Raw genomic sequence first — 11504 nt, forward strand, 5'->3', positions numbered from 1 at the left:
TTCGACCGGGACATTGTCTCTCTTCGCTTGGCGCACTGTCGCTCTTTGCATAGCGCATTGTCGGTCTTTCCGTGGCGCATTGTCGCACTGTCTTGCTTCGCATGACGCACGCCCACTCATCTTGAGGCGGGGTAGCCAATGCGACAATGCCGAAATCGGACACCAATGCTTAACATTATGCTTAGCTTCACCAGTATCTGAACAGCAATTGTTAGGGGTTTTAGTCTTTTAGTGGCAATGGGCGTATTCGTTTTTTCTATATATTTTCAGTCATTGCTGTTGTTGTGGAAGCAACCGTTGTACAGTTAGCCCTAAAGACGTCCACAGAAAAGTCGGAATGTGTCTGTACTGGTGACTGGGATTATACCGACTTCCTGGCCAGGACAATAGGTCACCAATTCCAGTGCTTAGGTACCGGAATCTATGTCACAGTCACCTCAACAGGAAGATGTACAAATGAGATTTATCTTTCAGAAGAACAAAATCCGTCCATACGAAGACAACACTTCACATCTCAGATATACAACGTGACTGCGGTCTTTACCGGCATGTAGGTATCTGTTGTATTGTTAGAGTGAAAATAATACAGTCCGATTGGATAGACGATTTGAAAAAAGGAATATTAAAAAAAACACCTATATAAAATATGCTGTATTATAAAAACCCTTTTACTGAATTCCATTAGTTTTGCAATGATTGCAAGTGTTTTATTAATAAAATGGTGAATAAGAAGTAGCGATGGATTAAATTAGCACGTCATGTACATCTTTATGTACTTTACATTCACATTATAATTGTAATCTTCCTTTGTTGCGGAATGACAAACTCACGAAGGATTAGTAACAGCATAGAAGGTTCAAACATTTTATTTTTTGTATTTACAGAAAAGAATCCGGCTTTATGTGTAACAGATGTCGAGAAGTCTTTCACCAGTTCCTCTCAGACAGAGCAAAATACGCCAGAATACGGATAGACGATACCTTACCAGAATGGCCACCGACTTTACTGAAAATCAAAGTTACGTCTATAACGTGCGATGGACCACTTTGTCAAGGAGATGCATCATGTAAGTTCCCATGATATTGTGTGTCTCGCAGGAGGTGAGCGCGGTCACAGTTAACAAAACAATGGCTATCAAATAAAAATAACAGCCTTTCCCGAGTATAACCCGTCCAACGGCAACATACCATTCACAACCTATGTAGTCGTGTGATGGATCAATCACAATTGAGAAGTGCTATTATTTTCATCTGACATCCATTTTGTGACCTTAAACCGCGTTTACCTCCAGTGTATGACTAAACACTTTGAACATTATGATATCGTTTTCAATATAACACTGTAAGTATTGAACTCTACTCGCAGAGCGCATTCAGTTGATGACTCAGCAGACTCAAAGTAAATAAAACTTGAACTTGGGTTAACTTATACAATGTGCAATTAACATTTTGTTCTTCCATACAGGTAACAAGACCACGGATAAAGTTACCTCTAGATATATCAACTGTGACATGAAACCTCCAGCAAAGTCCATAGAACTATCATGTGGTCGTGTAAAACGTCTGTCTGATTTTCTCAGGACAGCAGACGCACGTATAGAAAATAACACATCAACACCATTGGTTTTGATGACAGATGAAACTGCAACACCATTGACTGCATTATTAAATGGCGCTACAACATCACCCGATGCGATGGCAAGCAAAGCCTCAATATCATCTGAGACGATGACAGATGGAAAAGCACCACCATCTGCAACGGCTACGTACAAAATTACCCCATCATCTGATGCGATGACAGAAACAGATGCGACCATACAAAATACTGCGATGACAGACATGACTACAGCATCAACTGAATACCAAAGTACGCTATCATCTGATACGATCACAGAGAGAAATACGCCATCATCTGTTATGAATACAGGAATGACTACAGCATCATGTGTTACGATGACAGACATTACTACAGTATCATCTGATACGATGACAGACATTACTACAGCATCAACTGAATACCAAAGTACGCCATCATCAGATACGATCACAGAGAGAAATACGCCATCATCTGTTATAAATACAGGCATGACTACAGCATCATCTGAATACCAAAGTACGTTATCATCTGATGTGTTATCATCTGATGCGATGATAAGTAAAACTACGTCGCCATCTGATGGAATGTTAAGTAAAACTACATCCCCATCTGATGCAGTTACAGGTCCAGTTTCTACTCCATTTACCGCATCACCAGTCCCTGGATCAACAGTTTCTACTTCATCAGACCCGTCTATTACCGCGCCACAACGTCCCGCACAATCTACTCTTCCGTCTTCTACAGCGCTATCAGATTCTTCACGAGAAACGGATGCATCCTCAGCGTCTTCCCAAACTACTTCATCAACGGACTCAACTTTGATTACCTACACAACACCAGATTCAAATATTACAGACGCTTTTACAGGTTCTTCTCAAACAGCTGTCTCTACTTATTCCATTACAACTCCTGAGCCAATGGTCGCGGATCAAAGTACCGCATCACCAGATGGTACTCTAACTCCTGTGCCAACTACGCAACCACGTTTTTCTTCAACACCTGTGTCTATTTCAACACCATTAGGTATTTCTTCTACAAATGCGTTAATAGTCGGAACTCCCATCACCGCATCACCAGGTCCTACTCCAACACTTGCGTCAACAGCCAGTACTCAATATACCACATCACCAGATCCTACACGTACTCTTGCATCAACAGCTTCTATTGAGACTTCAGAGTCGCTAGCTTCTACACCGACTCCTGTATCCGTAGTATTTCCAAAACAGGCGCCAACAGTTGCGGCTCTAAATACTGCGTCACAAAGTCTTACAACAACCTTCGAGTCCACAACTTCCTCTGTATCACCCTGGTCACTAGATTTTACCACAAGTACTTTGTCAACAATTGCCAATCCAATTACTCCATTACAAGATCCTACATCAACACCTGTATTAAAAGATGCTACTCCAACTACAGTCTCTTCCGATGCAACTCTACATATTGCGTCAATAGTCACTAATCCGATTGCCTCATCGATTGTTCATACAGGTTCTGCTTCACCAGTCACTATTCTGACAACCGCATCGCTAGGTCCTCCTCAGAATCCTGTGTCCACAATGTCGCCAACGTCTGCGTCTTATCTATCTACTGCACCATTGGGTTCTACTCAAATTTCTGCATCAATAGTTGTTACTCAAACTGACGCGTCACTAGATCTGTCTCCAATAACTATTACGTCAAAAGACGCTAGTACAGCCTCCGCTTTACCAAATTCTACTTCTACTCATGCGTCAATAGTCGATATCTCAACAACCACTTCACTGAGTCCTACCGCATTTTCTACGTCAACAGTTGCTACTCAAAATACCGCATCGCTCGGATCAACTCCAACTCCTTCATTAACACTAGCTACTTCAACATATGGGTCAACAATGAATACTCTTGCATCAGCAGTCGCTAATCCATCTACCGCGACACCAAATCCTGCTCCAACACCTGCATCGACAGTTGCAACTCAAACTACTTCATCACTAAGTTCCACTCAAACTGACGTGGCACCTGTCTCTATTCCAAAACAATCACCAGGTCCAACTCAATCCCTAGTGACAATAGTCAAAATTCCTAATACCGCATCACTCAATACTAGACCTACTCTGTCAACAGCCGTTACTCTATCTGTCGCGCCATCGAATCCTTCGTCAAATCCTGAGTCGACATTCTCTACTCCATCTTCCGCATCATCGTTTCTAACTCAAACTCTTGTGTCAATAACTTCTACTCCAACTACTGAATCACAAGTTTTTACTACTTCTTCAACAGATGCTACTCCAGGCACCGTGTCATCAGAATTTACCTCTAATTCTGCATTTCCGGAATCTACCCCAGCTCTTGTGTCAACAGTTGCTATTTCAACTACTACTTCAACATCTGCGTCAACAGTCGGCTCTCCAACAAATACAACACCGGGTACTACACCCCCTCTTGCGTCAACAGTCGATACTCCGTCTACCGCGTCATCACGTCCTGTTTCAACAGTCGCTGCTTTATTTACAGGATCATTAGATCCAACACCAACTACTGTGTCAACCGCCACATCACTGGATACTACACGAACTCCTGCGTCAAAAGTTTCTACTGTGCCATCAGGCCTGACTACAGCATCACCGGATACTACATCAACGTCAATAGTCGACACTTCATCTACCGCATCACCAGTTTCTATTCAAACAAACGCATCGTCAGGCCCTAACTTTCCTGCGTCAACAGTCGGTAATCTAACCACCGCATCATCGGGCATTACACCAACCTCTATGTCAACAGTCGACACTTCATCTACCGCGTCACCAGCTTCTATTCCAACAACCATATCGCCAGGCCCTACCGTTTCTGCGTCAACAGTCGGCAATCCAATCACTGCATCATCGGGCATTACACCAACTTCTATGTCAACAGTCGATGCTTCATCTACCGCGTCATCAGGTCCTACATCAACTTCTGTGTCAACATTAGAGCTTACGCCAACTATTACGCCAACGGTCGGCTCTCCAACCAACGTGTCACCGAACATTACACCAATTCATACGTCAACAGTTACAACAGCATCTACTCTGTCAACAGGTCCTACCCCAACGTCTGTGTCAACATCCGATGCTCTACTTACCGGATCATTAGATCATACACAATCAACTTCGCCAACAGTCGGTTTTCCAACCACCGCATCACCGGATACTACACCAACACCAGCTTCAACAGTTGATACAGCATCTACCGCATCACTAGGTCCTACTTCAACGTCTTTGTCAACATTGGCTGCTCAATCTACCGCATCACCAGGCTCTGCCACAACTCCGGCGTCAACAGTCGATACTTCATCTATCGCGTCACCAGGTCCTACACCTACTTCTATGTCAACATTCGCTGTTCAATTTACCGGATCATTAGATCATACACCAACTTCTGCGTCAACAGTCATTACCCCAACCACCGCATCATCGGGCACTACACCATCCTCTACGTCAACAGTCGGTACTCCAACCACCGCACCATCGGTCACAACACAAGCCTTTACGTCAACAGCCGATACTTTATCTACCGCGCTATCGGGTTCTACACCGCTTTCTACGTTAACAGTCGATACTCAAACCACCGCATCATCAGACACTACACAAACTCCTTCATCAACTGTCCATACTCCAATCACTGCATCGTCGGGTACTACAGCAACACCTCTGTCAACAGTCGGTACTCCAACTACCGCGCCAGCGTTCACTACACAAACCTCTACGTCAACAGCCGATATTTTATCTACCGCGCTATCGGGTTCTACACCGCTTCCTACGTCAACAGTCGATACTCAAACCACCGCATCATCAGACACTACACAAACTCCTTCATCAACTGTCCATACTCCAATCACTGCATCGTCGGGTACTACAGCAACACCTCTGTCAACAGTCGGTACTCCAACTACCGCGCCAGCGTTCACTACACAAACCTCTACGTCAACAGCCGATATTTTATCTACCGCGCTATCGGGTTCTACACCGCTTCCTACGTCAACAGTGGATACTCCAACCACCGCATCATCAGGCACTACACAAAATCCTTCATCAAGTGTCGGTACTCCAATCACTGCATCGTCGGGTACTACATCAACAACTGTGTCAACAGTCGGCACTCCAACTACCACACCATCGTTCACTACACAAACCTCTACGTCAACAGCCGACACTTTATCTACCGCGCTATCGGGTTCTACACCGCTTCCTACGTCAACAGTCGATACTCCAACCACCGCATCATCAGGCACTACACAAACTCCATCAACTGTCGGTACTCCAATCACTGCATCGTCGGGTACTACATCAACAACTGTGTCAACAGTCGGCACTCCAACTACCACACCATCGTTCACTACACAAACCTCTACGTCAACAGCCGACACTTTATCTACCGCGCTATCGGGTTCTACACCGCTTCCTACGTCAACAGTCGATACTCCAACCACCGCATCATCAGGCACTACACAAACTCCATCAACTGTCGGTACTCCAATCACTGCATCGTCGGATATCACATCAACACCTGTGTCAACAGTCGGTACTCCAACCACCGCATCATCGGGTACTACATCAACTCCTGAATCGACTTTCGGTACTCCAACCACCGCATCACCAGGCACTATACCAACACCTGCGTCAACCATCGGTACTCCAACCACCGCATCACCAGGGAATACACCAACACCTGTGTCAACAGTCGGTACTCCAACCACCGCATCACTAGGCATTACTTCAACTCATGTATCAACTATCGGTACTCCAACCACCGCATCATCGGGCACTACACCAACTCCTGTATCATCTTTCGGTACTCCAACCACCGCATCATCGCGCATAACACAAACTCCTGCGTCAACAGTCGGTACTCCAACCACCGCATCACTAGGCACTTCACCAACTCCCGCGTCAATAGTCGGTACTCCAACCACCGCATCATCGGGCACTTCACCAACACCCGCGTCAACAGTCGGTACTCCAACCACCGCATCATCGGGCATTTCACCAACTCCTGCGTCAACAGTCGGTACTCCAACCACCGCATCACCAGGCACTACACCAACTCCTGCGTCACCAATCGATACTCCAACCACCGCATCATCGGGCATTTCACCAACTCCTGCGTTATCAGTCGGTACTCCAACCACCGCATCATCGGGCACTACACCAACACCTGCGTCAACAGTCGGTACTCCAACCACCGCATCATCGGGCACTACACCAACTCCCGCATCAACAGTCGGTACTCCAACCATCGCATCATCGGGCATTACACCTACGACTGCGTCCCCAGTCGCTACTTCATCTGCCGCGTCCCCAGGCCCTACATCTACCGCATCACCAGGTGCTACACCAACTCCTACTTCAACGGCCGGTCCTCCAATCACCGCATCACCGGGTACCACACAAACACCTAATTCAACGGCCGGTCCTCCAATCACCGCATCACCGGGTACCACACAAACTCCTAATTCAACGGTCAGTCCTCCAATCACTGCATCACCGGGTACCACACAAACACCTAATTCAACGGTCGGTCCTGCAATCACCGCATCACCGGGTACCACACAAAGTCCTAATGCAACGGTCGATCCTGCAATCACCGTATTACCGGGTACCACACAAACTCAAATGTCTAACGTCTCTACCCAAACTACCGCCTCACTAGGTCATATTCCCGCGTCAACAGCTGCTACTCAAACTACCGCATCACCAAGTGTTACAGTTTCCACAATTACCGCTTCAGCAGTTCCTACAGCATCACTTGCGTCAACAGTCTTTAATCAAACTACCACTTCACATGATTTTACTCCAACTCGGGCGCCAACATTTTATAATCAAACTACCGCATCTCTCGGTTTTACTTCACCACATACAAGTCCAAATACCACATCGTCTGTTCTAACTTCAAATACCGCGACTGCAGTTAGGAGTACACCAAACACTACTTCTGGTTCCGCTGTTGTCCCTTTAAAACCAAACGCCGGATCACAACTTGACACCAGGGATGACAATAAGGTTGTGACAGCAGGGACTGGCGTGGCCTTTGTGATAGGGGCTATAGTTGGGGCAATGTTTATAGGCGGTATTCTGGTTGTGATACGCATCAGAGTAAGAAGGGCGAACCGCGTGGGGAGCCACGAGTCTTTGATTGGTCCTCAGTTTAACTACTCACCACCAAATGAAACCGCCGCCAAACCCAAGTTTGATTTCCATTCTCTGCTCCCACGTGACCAGCCATAAGCTTGCAGTCTCTTACGGGATGGTAAACGGGTGGGCGTTTATAAATGTTTTACGATACATCACTTCATTACTCAGTACATGTCTTAGAGACTCGAATCATCTGACAAATAAGATGATATGGACATTGGTTAGTAGTTTACATTATAACCAGTTATTTTTGCATATTACAAAATTCTCGATTTTACTTCTGAATAGAGGAAAATGAAAAGAAGATCAGACACAAAGAGTTTGATTAATTCACCACTTATTATATCGCTGCCTGGTTTAATTTTCGCAATCACAAACAATGCTTTGTAAAATCGCGATTTTATAATATACCTACAAAGAGTTTTTTCTTGATGTCCTGAAAGATTTCCGTAACAAGAAAACAATCGATTCAAAAGCAATAGGCACACTAGTACTATTATCAAGATTTGAGACAGATCGGTCGCGGTTGTTTGTATTGCGACAGCAGAAGTGGTGTATAGTGCTGGTCCAGACAGAGGCAGCAGTGATATACAGACCGATGGAAAATAGTATCCATCGTGTGAATATTTATCTATAAAACAATATGCAACAAGTATAAAATTGATTTACAACCATTTTGTTACATATATTTCTGTGCGAGGAAACGGGGATCTGAGAATTAGTTGCAGTTTATCACAATTATGGGCCCATTAGAGTGCCCACAAACCATTTTAGACGCTTTATAGGGTCGAGAAAAATCGGTAAAAATCCTATTCTACATTGTACTATGTATACAGTAACACGTACACATGCGAGAAAACCATGGATTCGGCTTTGTTGCACCACGACCAAAATACGTAGTTGTAATGGAGATTTATACAGTAGATCGACACTGTCGCTATACAACTATAGAATTGGACATAGGTAACTTAGTTTTTTGACATTGCGGGTTCTACTGGACAGACCGCATGGCAAACATTACAATAGAACCAAAGTCGTTCTTACGGAATTCAAAGAGGAGATTTTGAAAAAAAGAAATACCGGAATTTCCGTAGTTCTCAATGTGCGGTACGCATACTTAATGTGGCATTGTAATACACATCTATTGTAAATATTATGTAATCGTTACCCTTTATAGTGTGATATCATAAAATAAGTACGATATTTTTTTCTTATTGCTTAGTTTTTCGTGATCAAACAAGAGACCAAAATTTAGGTAGACATCATAGTTTGAGCTTTTCCTATAAGAAATAGTCGTCACACTTTCTGCCGAGATCTAAGCAGAAAACCTAGATTATAAATGATTTATATTTGATATATACCAAACAACGGCAAATGAAGTTTCAGTGTCAATAAACCCACCATGAAATATTTTAAGGATATTGTGAAATATTTTTGAAATTTCGTAAGTTTTTGATATAAGCAAGTCACAGTGACCTAGTTATGGTGTGTGGAATCTACCTCACCTAGGTGGTCCCCATTACAATTAAAGCTAGTCTGGACCACAGGCGCTTGCAGATCTTATATATAAAGTATGTATATAATGTAAAAGTCTAGTAAGCTTAGGAAATCGATTGAATTCTCCGAGATTAAGGTTTCCCGAATTGTCGGGTAACGCTTTGTAAAATTTTTATATCAAAAGAATGTTTTTAGGCGATTGAAGTAGGGTGTGTGTGTATTTTCACACGGCGGAGCTGCCAGCCTAGTGTTACGGAGTTAACCAGTAGTCCCGAACTGATATACTTTTTACGGCAACTTAGATCTGCAAACGCCCGCGGTCTGGACCATACTACACAAAAACAAGAGGCCCAGAGGGCCTGTATCGCTCACCTGGTTTTTTGTTAGTAATTATCACAAGACTCTGACAATTTGAACAAGAGATCCCAGAGGGATCTTGGCGCCCATCAAAGAATGATCTATATCTGACAAAGGAAAGATGGATCTTTTCTCTACTTTTTAAACTTTTTCAAACATACTACATATAAAATTTGAGACAGATCGCTTCAGTACCTTTTGAGAAATAGCGGTAACAAACTTCAACTATCAAAATCCAAGATGACTCCTTGGCGGCCATCTTGTTGATCAATCGGTCCCAAATCACAATATGCACAACTAGGACCCTAGGGGAACCTACATGTGAAATTTGAGAAAGATCCATTCAATACTTTATGAGAAATAGCGATAACAAACTTTGAATAACAAAATCCAAGATGGCGGCCATCTTGTTAACCGATCGGTCCCAAAATGCAATATGCTCAACAAGGTCCCTAGGGGAACCTACATATGAAATTTGAGACAGATCCCTTCAGTACTATCTGAGAAATAGCGATAACAAACTTTAACTATCGAAATCCAAGATGGCGGCCTGGCGGCCATCTTGTTCACCGATTGGTCCAAAAATGCAATATGCACAACAAGGGCCCTAGGGGAACCTACATATCAAATTTGAGAAAGATCCCTTCAGTACTTTTCGAGAAATGGGGATATCAAACCTTAACCATCAAAATCCAAGATGGCCGCCTGGCGGCCATCTTGTTTTTCCTATCAGCCTCAAAATCTGTATGGCACAAATAGGGACCAAGGGTAACCTCCATGTGAAGTTTGAACAAAATTCCTTCAGTAGTTCTCAAGAAATATCGATAACAAACTTCAACTGCCAAAATCAAAGATGGCTGCCTGGCGGCCATCTTGTTTTTCCGATCAGCCTCAAAATCTGTATGGCACAAATATGGACCAAGGGGACCCTCCATGTGAAGTTTGAACAAAATCCCTGCAGCAGTTTTTAAGAAATAGTGATAACAAGCATTGTTTACGGACGGACGACGGACGGCGGACGCAGGGTGATTTGAATAGCCCACCATCTGATGATGATGGGTTAAAAATAAGCAAAATTGACTCCCAAAGTTTAATTTTGAATCACAACCATACAATGATGCTATTGATACCATACAAATATGCTATCCAATACATAGGTTCAGAGACAAAGTAATTTATATGAAAGTAGTAGCCTAATTGACCTTTTTGACCTCACATCTATTGCCGTCTAAGGCCCCGGGGGTCAGCCCTATCATTTGTACAATTTCAAATCCCAACCCTATAAGGATGCTACCATTGCATTATAAGTGCTCTTCCATTCTTAGTTGCAGAGAAGAAGTCGTTTATATGGAAATAGCTAAATTAACCCCTTTTGACCCCATCCTTCAGGCCCCCGGGGGGTCAGCCCCATCATTTGCAAAATTTTGAATCCAAACCCTATAAGGATGTAACCATTGCATTATGAGCATAATCCCATGTTAAGTTGCAGAGAAAAAGTCATTTATATGGAAATTGACCACTTTTGACTCCGCCCCTCAGGCCTCCGGGGGTCAGCCCTATCATTTGCACAACTAGGAATCCCCACCCTATAAGGATGCTACCATTGCATTATGGGTGCTATACCACACTTGGTTGCAGAGAAAAAGCCAAATTGACCCCTTTTGATCCCGCCCCTCAAGCCCCCGGGGGGGTCAGCCCTATCATTTGCACAATTTTGAATCCCCACCCTATAAGGATGCTACCATTGCATTATGGGTGCTATACCATGCTTAGTTTCAGAGAAGTCGTTTATATGGAAATAGCCAAATTGGCCCCTTTTGACCCTGCCCCTCAGGCCCCCGGGAGGTCAGCCCCATCATTTGTACAATTTTGAATCCCCACCCTATAAGGATGCTACCATTGCAT

General features: G+C 43.9%; 1 protein-coding gene across 1 annotated transcript; it reads left to right on the forward strand.

Moving 5' to 3' along the window:
• Positions 1-223: 223 nt before the first annotated feature.
• Positions 224-8952, forward strand: LOC138325923 (mucin-2-like). The gene is made up of 3 exons (XM_069271938.1): positions 224-550; positions 885-1066; positions 1465-8952. The coding sequence occupies exons 2-3, from the start codon at positions 901-903 to the stop codon at positions 7836-7838; spliced, it is 6540 nt and encodes a 2179-aa protein (XP_069128039.1). The 5' UTR covers positions 224-550; positions 885-900; the 3' UTR covers positions 7839-8952.
• The last annotated feature ends 2552 nt before the right edge of the window (positions 8953-11504 follow it).

Source organism: Argopecten irradians, chromosome 1 (genome assembly GCF_041381155.1).
Source record: "Argopecten irradians isolate NY chromosome 1, Ai_NY, whole genome shotgun sequence".
NCBI classification, from domain to species: domain Eukaryota; kingdom Metazoa; phylum Mollusca; class Bivalvia; order Pectinida; family Pectinidae; genus Argopecten; species Argopecten irradians.

Coding starts and splice junctions, on each gene's coding strand:
- LOC138325923 (XM_069271938.1), top strand. CDS start 901: ATGTGTAACAGATGTCGAGAAGTCTTTCACCAGTTCCTCTCAGACAGA. Junction 1,067..1,464: donor TTGTCAAGGAGATGCATCAT/GTAAGTTCCCAT, acceptor TCTTCCATACAG/GTAACAAGACCACGGATAAA.